The sequence below is a fragment of the Haliotis rufescens genome, unplaced genomic scaffold (genome assembly GCF_023055435.1).
Source record: "Haliotis rufescens isolate VD_foot unplaced genomic scaffold, xgHalRufe1.0.p SCAF_5, whole genome shotgun sequence".
Lineage (NCBI taxonomy): Eukaryota > Metazoa > Mollusca > Gastropoda > Lepetellida > Haliotidae > Haliotis > Haliotis rufescens.
The window spans coordinates 60,381,018-60,403,252 of NW_025964223.1; the positions used below are offsets into that span (position 1 = coordinate 60,381,018).

Consider the following 22,235-nt stretch of genomic DNA (forward strand, 5'->3'; position numbering starts at 1 on the left):
TGTTACTATTACACAAAAATAACAACTAACTGTGACTAACACGTTGTTTACACGCAACTGTTGATATAACACACGGATAACAACCAACTGTGACTATTACACAAAAATAACAACTAACTGTGACTAACACGTAGTTTACACCCAACTGTGGATATAACACACGGATAACAACCAACTGTTACGATTACACAAAAATAACAACTAACTGTGACTAACACGTAGTTTACACCCAACTGTGAATATAACACACGGATAACAACCAACTGTTACTATTACACAAAAATAACAACTAACTGTGACTAACACGCAGATTACACCCAACTGTGACTGTAACACACAGATTACAATTAACTGTATATATAACACACAGATTACAACCAACAGTGATTATAACACGCAGATTACAACCAACTGTGACTGTAACACACAGATTACTATTAACTGTATATATAACACACAGATTACAACCAACTGTGACTGTAACACACAGATTACAATTAACTGTATATATAACACACAGATTACAACCAACTGTGATTATAACACGCAGATTACAACCAACTGTGACTGTAACACACAGATTACAATTAACTGTATATATAACACACAGATTACAACCAACTGTGACTATAACACGCAGATTACAACCAACTGTGACTGTAACACACAGATTACAATTAACTGTATATACAACACACAGATTACAACCAACTGTGACTAACACGTAGTTTACACCCAACTGTGGATATAACACACGGATAACAACCAACTGTTACTATTACACAAAAATAACAACTAACTGTAACTAACACGTAGTTTACACCCAACTGTGGATATAACACACGGATAACAACCAACTGTTACTATTACACAAAAATAACAACTAACTGTGACTAACATGTAGTTTACACCCAACTGTGGATATAACACACGGATAACAACCAACTGTTACTATTACACAAAAATAACAACTAACTGTGACTAACACGTAGTTTACACCCAACTGTGGATATAACACACGGATAACAACCAACTGTTACTATTACACAAAAATAACAACTAACTGTGACTAACACGTAGTTTACACCCAACTGTGGATATAACACACGGATAACAACCAACTGTTACTATTACACAAAAATAACAACTAACTGTGACTAACACGTAGTTTACAATCAACTGTGGATATAACACACGGATAACAACCAACTGTTACTATTACATAAAAATAACAACTAACTGTGACTAACACGTAGTTTACACCCAACTGTGGATATAACACACGGATAACAACCAACTGTTACTATTACACAAAAATGACAACTAACTGTGACTAACACGTAGTTTACACCCAACTGTGGATATAACACACGGATAACAACCAACTGTTACTATTACACAAAAATAACAACTAACTGTGACTAACACGTAGTTTACACCCAACTGTGGATATAACACACGGATAACAACCAACTGTTACTATTACACAACAATAACAACTAACTGTGACTAACACGTAGTTTACACCCAACTATGGATATAACACACGGATAACAACCAGCTGTTACTATTACACAAAAATAACAACTAACTGTGACTAACACGTAGTTTACAATCAACTGTGGATTTAACACACGGATAACAAACAACTGTGACGATAACACATTGATAACACCCAAATGGATATAATACGTAGATTACAACCAACTGTGGATATGACACACAAATTACAACCAACTGTGACTTAACACGTAGATTACAACCAACTGTGGATATGACACACAAATTACAACCAACTGTGATTTAACACGTAGATTACAACCAACTGAGGATATGACACACAGATAACCTTCTGTGGATATAACACGCAGAAAACAACCAAATGTGCCCAAGGTCCCTTACTGTATACACAAACATACCCTAACTCACACCTGAATACAGACGCCTACCTTAACGGCGAGGAAGTCAAGAGTTTCTTTTTACAATTTTTTAATTTAAAAAAACCCCACTTTTTTATTTTTTTATTTTTACAATCTTTTAATCTAAAAAAAAATCTTTTTTATTTTTTAATTTTTTTTACAATACTTTTGTAGATTTCCGTAGTCTGAACATGCGAAATGCAGAAACCCGGTCAATTCCGTCAAGGACATACTTCAGAACGTGCATACTGCTCTATCAAATGTACGATCAGTTCTGATAATAATACAAGTGATTAATGGTAAATGGCGGACTCGGGGTATACAAGTATTTGGGAACATTTCTGTAGTACCTGTGTCACCAAGGACCTCAAGAGCGCATCTGTGGCTACAACAAGCTTATTGCAGCCAATTCAATCCACAACGGGATGTTTATAAAGACATGGTATTGTACATGTGGATAAAGTTCACGCATTTACAGATGCAAAGGTTATAATCATCTTGGCCCAACCTGGGTCATAGACCGACTTCAACACTTCGAGAACAAGTGAATGTGTGCGAGGGCTTGACGACCATTGTTCTACTTGGAACATATTCTTGAATGTTGTTCATAAACTGCCGAGCTATAGAAAGTACACACATGAAAAGTGAATTTGACCAAAAACGTAGAAATGCAAGCAAAACGTTATTAAGATACAGCAGACATATGGTCTGAAGGATATTAACTGTAATACCCGTATCAATTACATCGCCATCGATTAACAATTTCTTGTTTATTTCAATTTTTAAGACATCATTTAACAGTTACGTTCCTTATGCAAATCATCGGTTATATTTGTTGAACGATGTTTTAGATTCAAAGGTGGGGATCAGACTTTTTTTTCTTAATTGAATCAGCGTCAGTTACTTTCCATTATTCTTTATGAATATTGATCATTGATGAGTATACCATTGACTAACGATTATAAGACACGTAAGAAGTATGTCAAGTAACTCGAGGCAGCCTAAATACACCTGGCCTTGACATTTCAATTGCCACCGCATCCGTAAATAGGAAGTGGAACGTGTTGGCAGTGGAGGACATTACCGTGTTGTTCCGCGATAGCGTACCATATTATATATAAGTATTACTTTGTAAATACAAGTTGGTTATTTTGCACCATCTTGTGATCGAACAATCTATAAAACCAGATATAAATAAGACAATAATTGGGGATCAGAAATTAAATGGGAATATTGTTTATGTAGCGTTCTCAATATTGTATCTGACACGGTGGAACGTACAAATGAAGTACGTCTTGTTCCAAGCACAATATCAGTGCGTAAATAGTGAGTGAGTTTGGTTTTATGCCGCTTTTAGCAATAATCCAGTAATATCACGTCGGGGGACACCAGAAATGGGCTTCACATATCGTACCCATGTCGGGAATCGAACCCGGGTCTTCGGCGTGACGAGCGAACGCTTTAACCACTAGGCTACCCGACCGCCCCAGTGCGTAAATGGAGCCTATGGGGTGATGTATGGCTGTGGGGGATTTGAGGGGAATCTGTGGGGTCTTGAACCCAGTGTGTGTGTAACCCCAACGGAAGCGTTGATAAAATCTACCTGTCTCCTATCGATCCTAATCAAGCCGAATTGTCGAATCGAACCCTTGACAGCGGATCCTGTCACGGTTAACGGACGTTACTCGCAGCAAATTGCAAATTTTGAACGGTAGGTTTTTCCCATTGTAGGTGTCAGATCCTCTGAACTCGCAAGCTTTTGACACTGACGGTGGTTGAAGAAACATGTTGAAGTTTCCAGTTTCCAATGCTGTCAGCATTTAATTCAGTCAAGTTGGCCTGTAAGTAATCACTCGACCGGACAAACCAGTGATTGCTATAATAAGCAACGTACCACGCCGCCGGGGTACGATGACACGCAATCAACGACGTCAGCGAGCCTGGGAGCTGTCAACCAATAGGCCATGTTCGACGCTCCAGGGTTAAAGAGAGACGTGCCTTACGAGGTCATAGTTCTGATACTCATCGCAATTGATCATATTTTTAGAATCGATACGGTAATCTGACAGGTCCATGCTCCCTGTCGTGAGTCGAGGCAGGAGATTACGAAGTCTGAGTACATTAAATGTTTGTGTGGCTTCCAACCAAGATAGACGGAAATATACGAACTGAAGATCATCCGTATATAATGTGGGATTTGTTTGAATTCAGCCCGACTACAGTTTTAGTTCTTGGCGTTGTTCTAGCTGCATTATGGCTGTTAACGCAGCGTCCCGCGGGCCTTCCCCCCGGCCCCCCTCTTCTCCCTGTTTTCGGGAACGCCCTATCTATGGGCGCGGACCCCCGGGTTATGTTTAATAACCTGCGACAAACCTACGGCGACATTTTCAGTGTTTATGTCTTTCACAAACCTATCATCGTCCTCAACGGCTACAGCGTTCTGAAAGACGCGATCGTCAAGAACTCCGACGTCTTTTCAGACAGACCGCACTCACTACTGAATAACTTCATATTAAGGAGAAAAGGTAGGTGTGTCTACAACAGTACTTTTCCTGCATATACACTCCCCTCTTTTACATATCACTGCACACAATGACGGTTCACATTCGATCCCCAATGGTGATTGGATGGTGACAAAGTGTTTCTCAATCTAGCCTGGCACACAGTCTCAAATATCCACCTTCCACTAAATATACCCTACGTATACCCCCAAACAATCCCCATCCATTTATTTTACCACTACCTATCCTTCCCTACTCACACCTTGCTTGTATACTTAGCCTGGTGCAGGGGGCACGAGTGGCCCAGTCGTCTAAAGCGCCGCGATTCGCTGTGCAGAGTTGCGTCCCTTGGGCACGCCAGAAACCTATGACTGTGGGTGCGAATCCCGGTTAGCCCTGGTTATGTTTCTAGGTTTGTCAGCACCATACCCGTGCTCGTGGGTTTCACCGAAGTGGTGAACGTCTGAGACCTGCACCACTTCGGGCTTTCCTCCCACATTAAGCTGACTCGCCGCGGTATAACTGGAATACCAGGGGTTCGCGAAAAGGTTAGCGTATCCTGCCCAACCATTAGCACTCGTCACAAATGCATGCAAAGGCAAGTCAATTGTTCACCTAAAAACACGAGAATATATGGTACTAGTCAAATTAAGGAATAGCATCGGACATCATTTTTGTCACTGATGCATCAAATTTGGAAATGTCCTCCACATGTCTACCATAAAACGTTTTGAAAGCTTTACTTAGAGCTTGAATGTTGTAACCTTGAGCAAGAGTCGTATGATGCTCTTTGGTGATGTTGGAAAAATAGCATGCTCGATTGTATCTCAAAAGTTGCGAAATGTGAACACCTAAGGCTGGAGCTTCGACATAAAGGGAAGTTTGTCTGTTGGGAAGTTGAAGTCATCCCTCTTGTAACATGATTCTGTGGAGAGTGTTTTGTCATTCTGAATCTTTATGCATAGTGAGTGAGTGAGTTTGGTTTTACGCCGCTTTTAGCAATATTCCAGCAATATCACGGCGGGGGACACCAGAAATGGGCTCACACATTGTACCCATGGAGGGAATCGAACCCGGGTCCCTTTATGCATAGATATAAATATGAAACAGATGAGGCGGTCTCACTGGTTTCCTGTATATCTAGTTCAGGTGGGTAAATCAGTGGAAGGGAAAGGGTTTTTGAACGATATCAGATCATCAACATACCTGAAACCCCAACCTCACAATGTTGTTACCATAAGCGTGAACGGAGTTATCATACGTCTATGTGTTGCTTCGTTTCTCCATTCTTACAGGTGTGGTTGCAAGCTCGGGTGATCTTTGGCGCGAACAGAGACGGTTTGCACTCTGCACTCTCAGAGAATTTGGGGTGGGCAGATCCATGATGGAAGACAAAATACACGACGAAGTCTCGCAGTTTCTCGCAGCAATGGAGATGGAGAAGAGCGAAGGGTTTGACTGCACGCGACTTGTGCATAATGCAGCGTGCAACGTCATCTGCTCCACTGCATTTGGGAGGCGTTTTGAGTACTCGGATCCTCTCTTCAGAAACTTTCTCAAAGCAATAGAGGAATGTTTTGAAACTACGGGAGCATCTTGTCTTTTGAACATTTTACCAATGTTGCGCTTCCTGCCTGGTGATCTGTTTGGATTTAAGAGAACCATGGACAACGTCAGAATGATTGAGTCACTCTTCATACAGCCTATGATAGAGGAACACTTAAACACACACGACGACAACAAGGTCGACAACTTCATCTACGCATACATCAAGGAAATGCGACATCGCCAAAAACAGCAGGAAAGCACAAGTTTGAACTGTAAGATCCTCTCTATTCCACGATAGACAGATACAGTCAAACACTGTTGTGTCGAACTTTGATATGTCGAACTTAGTGTTGTCTCGAAGTAATATCTTGGTCCTTGTATATTCCTTCTTTATTCACCATTTTCGGTTGTGGTGAACCTTGGATAATTCGAAGTATTTATGTAGGCCCCTTGAATTTCGACACAAAGGTGTTTGACTATAGATCGATGGATGGGTGGATGGATGGATGAATGGATGGATATTATGTTCATATTTTTCAGTAGTCGTACTCTATATGTTCATGTTTCCGTGTTAATGTTGTTTGTTTTTTGGGGGTTTTTTTGGTGTGTTTTGTTTGTTGCTGTTGTTTTTGTTTTTTTGGTGGTTTTTTTTTTCGTTTTTTTTTTGGGGGGGGGGGGTGATGGGAGGGGGATACAAGACGTCATATCATCCCTAAAGTATGTCTTATAGGGGGACTTAACCTACATGGTTCCGTGTTGATGTTTTCGGGTGTGTGATACAAGACGTTATATTATCACCAAAGTAAGGCTAAAGGGGGACCTGCTCTAAATGTTCATGTTTCTTTTACAGTGGAAAACTTACGCACAGTTATCACTGACCTGTTTGTTGCCGGGTCAGAATCTATTGCCACGACGATACGCTGGGCACTGGTCTACTTCCTGAAGTACCCGGATGTTCAGGAGAAGTGCTTTCAAGAAATCCAGGAGAATATCGGCCAGAGCAGACAACCCTCCATGAAAGACAAGACGAACCTTCCCTACGTGGAGGCCACCATTATGGAAGTGTTGAGACACGCTGACATTGCCCCCGTCAGTGCCCTGCACACTGTTCCCCATGATGTCCACTTCAGGGGATTCAACTTCCCCAAAGGCGTCCCAGTTGCATTGATGCTTGATTCAGTCCTTCAAGACCCGGATGTATGGGGAGATCCAGATCGTTTCCGCCCTGACCGTTTCCTTGACGACACAGGCAAAATCCAAAAGAAAGACGAGTTCATCCCATTTTCTCTTGGTAAGTTTATTCTCTTGGTAAGTTTGTAATGGTAAATGTTCAGCAAAGAGAAAAGCCAAGATGTTCAGAAGCTGAAAACTTAAACTTGAGAACCTTTGCAAACAAAATATTTAAAGGTTTCTTTCCTTTTTCCTTTCTTTGTTGTTTAACGCCGCACTAATTTCCAGCAATAACATAGCGGTCTGAATAATCGAGTTCGGACCATCCAGACCTTAGCATCATGGGCATCGATCTACGCAACTCTGATACGATGACATGATAACCGCCAAGTCAGCGAGACTGACCACCCCATCCCGTTAGTCACCTCTCACGACAGGCATGGGTTGCTGCAATGGTTCCTCAATTACTTGTATGTACCATGTCCCCCGGACCATATTTAGTCAATGTCACTAATGTTATATTGTTTTATGAAGCTGACGGCAGTGTAGAGAACAAATACATGCAAGTGATTCCGTGACATTTGATTGGCTAACCAAGCTATTTTTATGTGCGTTTATGGATCCATAAACCGAAAAATATAGGCCACGTCCTGATTGGCTCACAAGAAAATGGGAGGGGCTTGTATTGCATTATTGCGCTGAACGTAGTCACTGAGTTTTTGTGTTGATGATTGTATAGTCAGTGAAAATATTGTTGTTTACGTATTTATTTATAAGAATTGATTTTGGGTAAAGGAATTATGAACATATAAACCGGTGTGCACAGTTAAATAAATAGTGTGTACATCTGGTTTCACATTTATATTTGCATGAAGGTAAAAAATATTGAAGTCAATTTATAAATATCACTGCGGTCTGGTAATGAGTGAGTGAGTATGGTTTTACGCCGCTTTTAGCAATATTACAGCAATATCACGGCGGGGAACACCAGAAATGGGCTTCACACGTTGTACCCATGTCGGGAATCGAACCCGGGTCTTCGGCGTGACGAGAGAACGCTGTAACTAATAGGCTACCCGACCGTTCCGGTCTGGTAATGATAAGGGTCTTGGTCAAGGAAACCTAGAATGGTGGTATGAACAGCATCAACATGGTGGGTACGGTGACACACAGCCAGGTTGCATATTGTAATGTGGCTTTAAGCGACAAACAAACAAACAAACAAACACATCTCATATTGTGAAACATCCGAATATAAATTCAAATTAATTAATTGTTCCAGGTCGAAGAGTTTGTCTTGGTGAGGCGATGGCCCGGATGGAGCTCTTTCTCTTCCTCACCACCATGCTTCAGAGGTTCCAGTTCGTCCCGGTGAATGGGCAGATGCCATCCCTACAGGGAAATATAGGGTTAACGCACTGCCCGAAACCATTCCTGATAAAATCCATTCCAAGGGTTCAATCTTTATACAGTCAAAAGAGTAACAAGTGACAAAATATGTAAATGAGTTAAACTCAGCGACACTTCCACGTGCACATGATGTGGCGCATTGCAAATTCTGCAATCGACCGAAAACTGCACGACAGTTTACGAACCGGATTTCGATTTCGGTGCGCGATTTTGATTGGACTATGCATAGACTAGTTAGTCCAGCCAAAATGTGGCGCATGACTTGCAAACATCTGACACGCGTGTATGAATCACAATCAAATGGTGTTCGCGAATAGATGAGCGTATCCTACCCGACTCGTGGCACCCTCACAAACACATGCAAAAAACATGTTCACCTGTCCATTAATCCTGAACGTATACATAGTATAGCAATCGTATAAGATTAGTGTTAGTCTCCAGCAAACTTATACTTCACTTCAATGACAGGTTACTCTCTTAGCAAACCATTTTCTATCAAACAAATAAAGCAACGAAACCCTTTCCATGTCCAACAGAAATCTCTGCATAAAGCAGAGTCGATAGTACGATTCCGACTATATCATGAGCATGTGTTTATGAATCACTATCAAATAGTAATGATACCAGGTGTTCGCGAAAAGGTGAGCGTATCCTGACCCACATGTGGCACCCGTCACAAACACATGAAAAGGCAAGTCAATTGTTTACCTCAAAAGACACGGGATCATGTGGTACAAGTCAAAATAGGAAATAGCATCGGACATCAGTTTGTCACTGATGCGTCAAATTTGAAAATGTCCTCCACATGTCTACCATTAAACGTTTTAAAAGCTTTACTGAGGCCTTGAATGTTGTCACCTTGTACAAACAACTTCTGAGCAAGAGTCGTATGACGCTCTTTAAAATCTTGGTAGGAAGAGCATGCTCAATTGTATCTCAAAATAATTGTTCTGTATATTCTGTTTGGAATAAAGTCATACTGTTAAAGCGCAATCCTTTTCACTCAATTTGTTCACAGGTCGAACGGTTTTGAAGGTGACTGAAGACGTACGATAACCAGTGAGTGATTGAGTGAGTTAGGTTTAACGCTGCTTTTAACAGTATTCCAGTTATATCACAGCGTGTCAGCTTGATGGAAGCCCGAAATGATAAGAGATAACAAGAGATATTCTAGACTGAATCACAGGAATAAGTAGCTCATAGAAAATGAAAAGCACGAAGGATAATGGATTAATATTTTATAAATGTTTTTGTTTAAATGAATGAATGGGTCTCCTGAGAATACTGGTAATTCCAACACTTAATACACTGGGGATGTGTGTCAGCTGTAGCTTCCAGCTTCCCTTCCACTGACGGGAGCCAGCTCGGAGTCGACACGAACGACCGACATGCGCACTGTTCAGCTGACTCAGTCTATACATATTGATAACCCAGTGGTGTTTGGAATCAGTAGTTGAACTCATTCTCGCTCTTGTGTCGTGTTATAGACGAATTGGAAACTAGCGTAAGACAATGTGGGAGTGTGGAGTTACAACAGTTGGCTCATTTCTAGCTGTTGTGCTGGCTGTGTCGTGGCTGTTGACGCGGCGGCGTTCTGGACTTCCCCCAGGGCCCCCTCTCCTCCCGTTTTTGGGGAACGCCCTGTCTATGGGCTCTGATCCCCGGGTCACGTTTAAGAACCTCCGACAGAGGTATGGCGACATCTTTAGTGTGTATGTCTTCCACCAGCCCCTCATAGTCCTCAACGGCTACAATGTTATAAAGGAAGCCATTGTCAAGAACGCCGACGTCTTCTCAGATAGACCACATTCTTTTATAACTGAGTTTATAGCACGGGGAAAAGGTACGTTTTTTATATTGAAACCGAATTCAAGGTGTCATAATTGCGATTCTAAAAATTTATTAACACTTCTGATCCGATTTCAAACATGGCCGGGGGCGGTCGGGTAGCCTAGTGGTTAAAGCGTTCGCTCGTCACGCCGAAGACCCGGGTTCGATTCCCGACATGGGTACAATGTCTGAAGCCCATTTCTGGTGTCCCCCGCCGTGATATTGCTGGAAAATTGCTAAAAACGGCGTAAAACCGTACTCACTCACTCAAACATGGCCGGCACGTCGACGCCTGCCATGTTCACAAGAAAGGACGACGGCCAAATGATACCATGCATATGGAAGAGGTTGTGCCTAGCAAGGCTATACTCTGTGTCATTTAAAGAAATTAAACGACCCCAGCAACTATTGCTGATGGGTGGGTCTACAAACAGTAAGAGCCCACAGTATCAACTGGAGAGTATAGTTCTTGATATCGCTTTGAAACGTAAGGCCCGACCAGGAACAGACTCCACTAAATCAGGTAAAGGCTGCATGTTCTTGAAATTAAAATTTGCAAACAAGGGAATTGATGTCTTAATCACTTTCCCAAAAAAGCCCACAATATTTCACATTTCAGGAACCACCAACATTTTCCTATACGAACACCATTTCATCCAGGTTGTTCAATTATAGGAACGTGTTGCAGGACGTGGACTTGGCAGCTCGTGATGTACATTCCACTACTTGTGGCTGCCAAGACTCAACCTGTAGGTCATATAATCACACGTGACATCTCTAGATCTAGTGTTGACAATGACAACCTTCGTCTGTTATTCAAGTATGGACCAAAATATCGAGAGCAATCTCCTAGCAATTGAAATCACAACTTTAAAATCATTATAGATGCAGTTAAAGCATACATGTATGCCAAGTGGTCCAAAAGAGAAGAGGAATCTGTTGAATGTATTTTAGAGTGGGTTAAGTCAGTGTGTGATGTTGTCATTTGTAGAAAGCACAAACTTAGAAAGAGTGATGGTTCAATCTGTCGCTACCGGTCTGGTTCCCGGATCAATGTGCGCTGCGACAACTAGTGACATCTATAGGCGGAACCAATCTTAAACGTTGCCGTTTCACCTTCATTCGAAACCGGTCTTTACACCTGAATTTTTTTATCGAGCACATATTTTGTAGATTATTAGTATAGAATATCAACATTTGTTCAGTCTTCAACTAAAACACAAACTGACACGATGGCAGATAGCGGGAAAAGTCCATGATATTTTGCCACGGCATTTTCTACGTCAGAAAACAGCGAGGCATTGTAATTTATTTATCAGCCTTTGTGTTATTTCGCTAGTTAGTCCTTAACTATTGCAGCATTCAAATATAACAAATAGTTTTACATACTACCTTGAATGAATTCAATTCCAAAAAATTGGAGATACCATGCCTACATTTGCAGAACACTGACATCTTTCACAGGTCTTCACCAGGGGTCTAATAATATTATACATCCGTGCCTTTACTACCAATTGAAGAAGAAATAACATTCAGAATAAAAACAAATGATTTTAAATGTTTCTTTTATATCAACATTTCCACTTACATCTGATTTTCTTTATTTTTAATTCTGACAATATTGTTTAGAAATATACCATATCAAAGTCTACAATGCATCCAACAACCAATCACCTGCTCAGTTGCAATAGACATACCTGTAATCATAATTTGAAATGAAAAATACCTATATTATTCTGCCCTTTAAAAAACGTATCCCCTCATTTGGTGCTGTGAGTCATCACTGGTGCTAATTTATTGACCAATATCTTACAACATTCTGATACTCATGCTTTTAAAATAGTAGTAAATTACAGAGACCTGTCCCAACAAACAACAAATCATACTGACTACCCCACAATATGTGTATGATTCATAAATAGATGTAAATGATAGTTGTATCATCTTGTTTTGGTAACATATGTCGACGAGTTATCTAAAACTATGCACTATCCTGCTATACTTGGTCGCCGTATGTTGATGTAGGCAATCGGGTCCTTGCTACATGGGTGTGACTGACATGCTGTTTGTTTGTTTGTTTGTTGTTGTTTAACGCCGCACCCAGACAATCCAGGGATTTACATCATGAACATCGATCCACGCATTTGGGATTGTTGACATGTATCAACCAAGTCAGCGAGCTTGACCACCCGATCCCGTTAGTCGCCTTTTACGACAAGCATAGTCGCCTTTTGGTTGCTGAAGCATGGGTTGCTGAAGACCTATTCTAGCCCGGTTCTTCACGGGTCTTACTGACATGTATGTACAACGCGAGCTGTATCATCAGTACCTGCTGAGATAATATTCTACTTTCGAGGGACGCGGAAACTAATCCCGGACCTAATGGTAAAGGTGTTGACAGGTCTGAACTTACTGCGTTAAAATCAGAGATTATACAGGAACTTCGTTCAATGACAAGTGAGCTTGCACGTGATATTAGGGACATTAAAACCCAAACTCGCAAACTCATTGGTACCGTGGAAGACATTAAGCGAGATATGGAAGACCTAAAGGGTGAACAGACTATATTACGTTTAGATATTGAGGCAGTAAACGAACGTTTGGACCAAATAGAGCAGACTCACAGTATACCTGCAGAACCCACAGCTACAGTGATACAGTTACAGAACGAGTGAGTGAGTGAGTATGGTTTTACGCCGCTCTAGCAATATTCCAGCAATATCACGGCGGGGGGACACCAGAAATGGGCTTCACACATTGTACCCATGTCGGGAATCGAACCCGGGTCTTCGGCGTGACGAGCGAACGCTTTAACCACTAGGCTACCCGACCGCCCCAGTTACAGAACGAAGTAGAAAGACTAGAACAATATAGCAGAAAGAACAATGTTTTGTTATTTGAAGTTTCGGAAAACAGTGAAGAAAACAAAACTGGTTGTAAAGATGTTGTTTGTGACATTCTAAATTCGGGGAAAACAACAGCTGACATCGTTGAGATACGTGTCTCTTCTAAATGGTCGCTGTGATACGGATTTAGGTATAGGTGATTATACTTACATCGGTCACTCAGGCTCCAGTGTAATTGACTACATTATTGTATCCAATAGTCTATTCTTCCACTGTAACACATTTGATATTGTGTCGAGGGCAGAATCCTCACACCTTCCACTATCTTGTTCATCTCAAGCACGTGACCTGGAGATTCCCGTTGAGACAGCAGGGGCCGCACGTGCGCCTCGTGAAAACTACCACTACGTGTGGGACATGGCGAAACTACAACAGTTCAGGGATAATCTTGTATTGCCACACGTGGTTGATTGTTTTGAACAATGTACTCTGTTACTACCAGATAATATATATGGTGCACGGACGCCATTTATACAGCTGCTCAGTGCATGAAAAGGACTTGTAAGTCTCGCGACAGCCACTCACAACCCTGGTGTGACAGTGTGTGTCGGTACTACAGGTGGGAGAGAGAGAGAGGTGTTTCAGAATATATAGACATCTTAAGAATGATAGCACCTTAGTTAGTTATTCAAAATCAAGAAATACTTATACACGTTAATTAGTGATAAAAAGAAAAGTTATAATGAATATATGCGTAATAAGGTTTTATCTTGTCTTCCAAATAGTAAATGTTTCTGGTCTACCATAAGAGCATTATTTTTAGAGTGTGGCAGCTCTTTTACCTAACATATCACTAGAACAATGGGTCGATCATTTTAAAGATGTGTTTGACAATCCAACAGATGAAGATATGGTTATCACCGATACAACTATTAATGATAGTCATGATGATATGAGTTGCTATATTCTGGACTCCCCAATTTCACAAGAGGGGGTGCTATGTGCCATCAACTCTTTGAAATGTGATAAATCCGCAGGAAATGACCACCTCATTTCAGAATTTGTTAAATATGCGAGTGATATTTTTGTCCCGTATCTTACAGTGCTGTTTAATAAGTTGTTTGATAATGCATACTTTCCTGAATCTTGGTCTTTGGGAATTATTGTTCCGATACATAAGCGAGGAGACATCCATTCCCCATCCAACTATAGGGGTATATCAGTCCTTAGTGCACTGAGTTAGTTGTATCTTTCTATTTTGAACGGAAGGGTCACGTCTTGGTGTGAGGTCTATGGTAAAATTGCAGAGTCCCAAGCTGGTTTTCGTCGTGATTACTCCACCATAGATAATATCTTTATATTACAGTGTATTATACAGAGATATATCAGTAAGCGTAAGGGTAGGGTATATGGTTTGTTTGTCGATTTTGCAAAAGCCTTCGACAGTGTAAACCGGATGAAATTATGGTCAATACTAGTCAATAAAGGTGTCTCTGGCAAAATGATAAAAGCTATACAGTCTATTTATACAGCTGTTAAGGCCAGTGTTAAATTTTAACATTCATTTTCTGAAATGTTTCAAAGCGTATTGATGTTCTAGAAAAGTATTGTAATGATTATGATCTAGGTGTCAATTTGGATAAAACCAAGGTTGTTTTTAAGAAAGGTGGAGTGTTGTCAAGAAAAGAGATTTGGTATTACAAAGGTCTAAAGTTGGAGTATGTGTCTTCCCATAAATATTTGGGCGTTACTTTTACGAGAAGCCTGTCCTGGTCAAGTCATTTCTCTAATGCTGGTTTACGATGGAAAAAAGCAATGTTTGGAATTTTAAAGTCATTAATAAAATTACATCCTCTTCGACATGACTTATATTTTAAAATATTTGATATGAGTGAGTGAGTTTGGTTTAACGCCGCTTTTAACAGTATTCCAATTATATCGCGGCGTGTCAGCTTAATGTGGGAGGAAAGCTCAAAGTGATGCAGGTCTCAGACGTATACCACTTCGGTGAAACCCACGAGCACGGGTATGGTGCTGACAAACCTAGAAACATAATCGGGGCCAGCCGGAATTTCGAACCCACAATCATAGGTTTCTGGCGTGCCCAAGGGACGCAACTCTGCACAGCGATCAACGATCAATGCATTTACCAGTATTTATGTTATTTGTTTGTACAGATAACAGATTAAATACGTATATATAGTGACTGCTAAAAAGTCATGTATGTGTAATCTTATACCAGTACATATGCAAAATTATAAAAATATATCAAATAAAGTAAGAACATTGTGCAATGCAGGTAATTATTACTTTTTATGTTAAGAGAAAAAAGAATGACATAAATTCGTTTGCGTGGGAATTTGAAACATATCAGTTTAGAACAAGGAACATAAAAAAGCAAGGTCTGACGAAATTAAGAATGAGTTTGATTTATTACAATCATCTGATCATTGTCAAAGCAAACTGGATGTAGGCGATGTTCATACAATCATCAGTATTGAGATTGAAAATTAGTTTTTTTATTTCCAAGATCCCATGAAACGTTATCATCGTAGTGTTTGGCAACAAACAGCCACCATTCATCCATAAAATCTGTTTATACACCATCCACTAATTAACCCCAACAAAAATCAAAATGGATTTCAGTGATTTCACTTTCATTTTTGTAATTTGTATTTTGATATGTAGTTGATGAGAATTTGTCAGTGCCTGTCTTTTCACAATGTTTTGAAATATGATGCTCACCTCTTTCAGTTATATACCTGATAAGTACTTGTGTTGCTGTCAAAATTCACAGCATTTACTGGCAAACTTTATGTTGCATAAGACCTTCACATTTCGCGTACCTCATCGCCTTACCGCTGTACTGAAATATAGTCTGATCGGCGATAATACAACATCGATATGGGTACGTGTACAATGAAACTAAACCTCATTTTTAAAAAGTGTGATATTCAAACATCAAGGGCAGCACTTTCAGTACCGATTGCAAAACGTCAACAAAGCGACTTGTAATGAACGATCAGCTGATCCCACAGACTCGCGTCGAACGGCAGCTAGTGGTCTATTATTACAATGTAAGCAGTCGTGTTCATCCCTGGTGTATCATTCAATCACATAATATATATATATATATATATATATATATATATATATATATATATATATATATATATTAGGACATGACAATAGATAGATCATTGTTTAGGCGAAAAGATATACTGCGCATACACCATAGTGAACGTTACCGATTGATGTGAAGCTGGTTAACTATCTAAAGGATCGTAACACGTATCGCTCGTATCGCGCATACCACATGCGCTGTCAGTTTAATGTTTGACCGGCCGGGTCAGCGCACCAAGCGGGTTAGTGAAGGGAAGAGAAATTGAAACGATCGCCCATTGGCTGAGAAGGCGCATCATAGTTTTATCATAAGTTTCGGACAAATTTCAAAAATAGAATCTTCATGCAGACGCAGTCCAATCACATTAACATCAGATCTTAGCGCTCGCTGCCGCAAATAACTAAGATCGGATTGTAAAGGGAAACAACGCTCTAAGTTTGAAAGTCTCGAAATATAGATCGGCTTTTTCTTCGGGGATTGAAAATTTGCTTATTATGGACTGCATGTTATGTTATGTTATGTGCGAAAATACGACAAACCAATCAGAATGCGCTTATGATTTCGAGTTCTATGTCAAATAATCTCTCAGAAATATTTTTTGATTTGTACATATGTCTTGCATCTAAAATAAACCCAAGACACAGTTATATGTCTTCAATCATACTGTATAATTCCGCACTTCCCGATGTGCTTTAAATTGCATCTGAAATATATATGAACCATTACGCAAAGTGTTGACATTTGTTTTAGGTATGCCCGTTTGCGCTAAGACGGAACCCAGTCGCAAAAATGGCCATGAGAGGGGCACGAGTCGCTATTCGGCTTGTCCTGGAATAAACACATGCTCATGATATTGTCGGAATCGTACAATCGACAGATTTTGGCAGAGATTTCTATGGAATATGAAAAGAGTTTTGTCGCTTTTATTTAACACGTGTGTTTTATTTTGACGTATAGGGGGCACGGGTGTCATCTAAGGCGCCGCAGTTGCCTGTACAGAGTCCATTCCCTGAGGTATGCCAAAAACCGCAGTTGCCTGTACAGAGTCCATTCCCTGAGGTATGCCAAAAACCGCAGTTGCCTGTACAGAGTCCATTCCCTGAGGTATGCCAAAAACCGCAGTTGCCTGTACAGAGTCCATTCCCTGGGGTATGCCAAAAACCGCAGTTGCCTGTACAGAGTCCATTCCCTGGGGTATGCCAAAAACCCTATGATCATAGATTCGCCCTGATTGTGTTTCTAGTTTTGCACTTCACCCTACCCGTACCCATGGTTTTCACAAAGACCTGCTCCCACATCAAGCTGACACGCCGTGATAAGACTCAAGATTCACTCATTATTTTGTCATGTCAATGATTTTGTTTGTTGAATTCTTCCGACAGGAGTTGCCTCAACCTCCGGGGAAGTGTGGCACGAACAGAGGCGATTTGCTCTCAACACTCTGCGAGAGTTTGGGGTGGGAAGAACCGTCATGGAAGACAAGATAAACCAGGAAATCGCAGAGTTTGTGGCAGCCGTGGAGGAAGAGAAAGGCCAGGGTTTTGACATTAAGCGTCTTGTGCATAACGCCGTGTCAAATGTCATCTGTTCCACTGTCTTTGGCAAACGTTTTGAATATACAGACCCTCTCTTCGTCACATTCCTGACAGCAATGGAAGAGAATTTTGAAAACATTCCAGCATATGGATTATTGAACGTTTTCCCACTTGTTCGATTTTTGCCTGGAGATCCGTTCCTGTTCAGGAAAACAATGAACAATATGAATTGGGTGGTTAATCTATTAATAGATCCTTCAATTAAAGATCACATAAACAATCACGATGACGACAACCTGGACGACTTTATCCACGTATACTTGAAAGAGATGCGACTTCGCCAACAGAAACAAGACACCACCACGTTAGACTGTAAGTTTTAATTGTACTTAAAGGTACTTATAGGATAAACATTATGTTTTTCCGTAGCTCAGGGTGTTGTTGGATATTTACAGCCGAGGCTTTATTGCTTCTGACACTATTTAAAAAACAAAGGTTATCAGTACTTTTGCTTTGATTTGATTTAAACATATTTTATTGCGGAAAACCAAATGGATTAGGCACAAGTGACACACTTACGAGGCCTTCTCCTATATACATTTCATTACGTTGTGGTATGTGAATTCTGTGGTGCAGAATAAATGTACAGTGCATAGGAATTACAAGTAATGAGAAAATATAATAACACACACATATTCATAGATATACAGTATTACACACAAACACATATACCTACATACACTCACACATACATCTACATATATACATATGATGAATTTACATTTTTGGTATACAATGGTACATGATATATTTATAGAATAACATAGTACCTACATGTAATAGACATTTTAAATGTATGTGAAGGGCGGGAAATCTAGAATGTAACTAAGCTGTGATAGTAACAAGGAATGCTATTGTTTTACATCAAAATCAAAATACTTTTGCTTTGTTGATGCAACATTTCGAAATAGACTCGTATCAGCACAAAATGTTACTTTTCTTGTGACATAAATACCATAATATGTATTCGTGTGGGGTGAGGTATTATATCCTTAACTTATTCAAACATAGTATTATGTAAAGTTTTATGTATAGCTGCATATGTGAGTGTCTGAAAGTCAAGTGGGCTTATGCCACAGTTTATGCCGTGTGTAAATATCTTGACATACGAGTAGTCGGTAGTGGGATTCAATATATATTTTACTTATTAATTTATTTGACCCTTGTACTTTGATATGCTCCTAACGTCTTTCTAACTTCATTTCCTCGCATTGTAAACATCATCTCCAATGAAGGTGAAATTTCATATGCATATTCCCGTCAAACATGTCATCTGTATTTGTTCGAGAATTTTGAATTTTCATGTAGCGACAAAGGTAGCCATGATGTAAAACCTATTTATGGTTAAAAATCAGATATTGTTGATCAAGGTGTGAGGAATTGAGTATATATGTAGTGTTTGGATTCAATCTATATCGTTTCTCTTAATATATACTGTGTATTAAGTTTGACCTTCAGCTGGCCCTTGTGTTTTACCGTGTTCTTAAAAACTATCCAAATGCATCGTTGATTCAGTGAACATGTCTGAAGTTGCCAGATCGAGGAGTGAGTGAGTGAGTATGGTTTTACGCCGCTTTTAGCAATATTCCAGCAATATCACGGCGGGGGACACCAGAAATGGGCTTCACACATTGTACCCATGTCGGGAATCGAACCCGGGTCTTCGGCGTGACGAGCGAACGCTTTAACCACTAGGCTACCCGACCGCCCCCGCCCCTCCAGATCGAGGAAACTGAATTTTCTTTCAGAATCTGCATTGATTCAATTTTAAAAAATGTTCATCTCCTTCTGCATATTAACCTTTCAACATGCCTTTCGTAGGTATATTACTGTCTGGCTTAAGTTTTTGTCTGTCTCATGGTACATCTGTCGCGGCATTGACATTTGGTTCCTGTTGGCAGTGGAGAATCTGGCTCGGACCATTGCTGATCTGTTCAATGCTGGCACAGAGACAACGGCCACCACAATACCCTGGACACTGGTCTACTTCCTGAACTACCCGGATGTTCAGGAGAAGTGCTTTCAAGAAATCCAGGAGAACGTTGGTCAGAGCAGACGGCCCTCCATGAAAGACAAGACGAACCTTCCCTACGTGGAGGCCACCATTATGGAAGTGTTGCGATATGGTAACATTGTCCCTACTGGTGTCCCTCACGCCGTTCCACATGATGTCCAGTTCAGAGGCTACACCTTCCCAAAAGGAGTCACAGTTATCACGAACCTTGATTCAGTCCTTCAAGACCCGGATGTATGGGGAGACCCGCAAACCTTTAGACCAGACCGTTTCCTTGACGACGCAGGCAAGATTCAAAAGAGGGATGAATTCATCCCCTTTTCTCTGGGTGAGTTACAATAAACGTGACATATCTTAATCCATAGACTTGTAACATCTTGCACGCATACACGCACGCACGCACACAGATACACTATATATATATATATATATATATATATATATATATATATATATATATATATATATATATATATATATACATATACATACATACAATATTGACATTGTACTTTCTGTTGACATATTTCAAGGTCGAAGAGTTTGCCTGGGAGAGTCGATGGCCCGGATGGAGCTCTTCTTATTCCTCACTACCATGATCCAGAGGTTCCAGTTCCTCCCGGTGGACGGCCAGAAGCCGCCATTAGATGGGAAAATGCGCTTTACACTTTCTCCAAAACAATTCGAAGTAAAAGCAATTCCCCGAAACTAAAACTGTCCTGACCAGCACAATCTGAACAAGAAACAAAGTATACACGCTATAAAAGTGTCAGATTCAGATTAATTTATTTACTTAAAACCACCCAAGCTGATACAATATATCATTAACACCAGATAAATATACATAGACTAATTTAAGATATTGTGTACAAACGTAAATTAAAGAAAAGGTATGACAGTTTCCCCTGTAGCGTGTGCCACAATATGCCATCCCCCGAACCTATTTACTTCCATGGCGAACAATGCAGTGTTCGCTAATTCTGCATAAACCTTGAGCCGGCCATCATCACCATTCACATTGAAACTGGATTCGTCAGTTTAAAAAACATGTCAGTGGAACTGTCGAGGAAACTGCCTAGTCGGACCCGGTTTCGAAGGGCTTCGGTACGGATAAAGCCATGTTGTTGAATAGACAACCCATTTGAATGCGACTGCGAGGATGATCAGGGCTGTGGCGTTCATGTCTCAGGTTTCATAAGAGATGGGTTGTTGCTCAGGTGGCGTCAGAGGTTGTCATCGAGTGGGCATTTCACAAACGGTTTGTATACAGGCTATATTAAATATATACTGAATGTATATTAAATATTTACTCGTTTAAACAGGGTGATGTACCGCTAGCGAGTGATGAAGTACTGCTGGCGAGTGTTGGCGGGTGATGATGTTCTGCTGGCGGTTCGCGAGTGATGATGTTCTGATGGCGAGCGTTGGCGAGTGATGATGTACTGCTGGCGAGTGTTGGCGAGTGATGATGTACTGCTGACGAGTGATGATGTACTGCTGGCGAGTGTTGGCGAGTCATGACGTACTGCTGAGGAGGGATGATGTACTGCTGGCGAGTTTTGTCGAGTGATGTTGTACTGCTGACGAATGATGATGTACTGCTGGCGAGTGTTGGCAAGTGATGATGTACTGCTGACGGGTGATTATGTACTGCTGGCGAGTGTTGGCGAGTGATGATGTTCTGCTGACGAGTGATGATGTACTGCTGGCGAATGTTGGCGAGTGATGATGTACTGCTGGCTAATGTTGGCGAGGCATGACGCACTGCTGGCGAGTGTTGGCGAGTGATGATGTACTGCTTGCGAGTGCCGAAAGGGAGTAAATGACAGACAATGCACGTGCATGATGTGTAGTGCTGGCATGGTTCTCGCAATATTGTCAATCAAAACATGAATATGGTAGAGCTTTTATGTGAATGTTCATACCATGTATACTCTCTTGTTTTGTTGAATATAATAACCGAAGATGCTGTCTAAAATGAAATATCGATAACATGATTGACCTTAGATATAGACTTCCACGTGCTTTCTTGCTTTGGTGATGTAACTGCTTTGTCATTGGAACGTCATAACCAAACTGATGATGGATTTAATCATATTCAGATAGTAGGAAATGAATCAACGTAAAACACTCGGTATAATGTCATAAATCCAACTCCATTTCACAAATATATTGTATGTATTCTGCACGTCATGTAATCAAACGAAACAATGGGCCGTTGGCCTACATTTACCGAAATAACACAATATGAGATATGTGAAAATGCATATGTAATTAA

At 40.6% G+C, this 22,235-nt stretch overlaps 2 protein-coding genes across 2 annotated transcripts; both read left to right on the forward strand.

Moving 5' to 3' along the window:
* The first annotated feature begins 4,004 nt into the window (after positions 1-4,004).
* LOC124140343 (cytochrome P450 2J4-like) lies at positions 4,005-9,182 on the forward strand. The gene is made up of 4 exons (XM_046507879.2): positions 4,005-4,444; positions 5,716-6,240; positions 6,819-7,259; positions 8,421-9,182. The coding sequence occupies exons 1-4, from the start codon at positions 4,045-4,047 to the stop codon at positions 8,627-8,629; spliced, it is 1,575 nt and encodes a 524-aa protein (XP_046363835.2). The 5' UTR covers positions 4,005-4,044; the 3' UTR covers positions 8,630-9,182.
* Positions 9,183-10,017: 835 nt separating this feature from the next.
* LOC124140369 (cytochrome P450 2U1-like) lies at positions 10,018-21,333 on the forward strand. The gene is made up of 5 exons (XM_048384349.1): positions 10,018-10,391; positions 17,731-18,255; positions 19,845-20,285; positions 20,491-20,645; positions 21,280-21,333. The coding sequence occupies exons 1-5, from the start codon at positions 10,061-10,063 to the stop codon at positions 21,331-21,333; spliced, it is 1,506 nt and encodes a 501-aa protein (XP_048240306.1). The 5' UTR covers positions 10,018-10,060.
* The last annotated feature ends 902 nt before the right edge of the window (positions 21,334-22,235 follow it).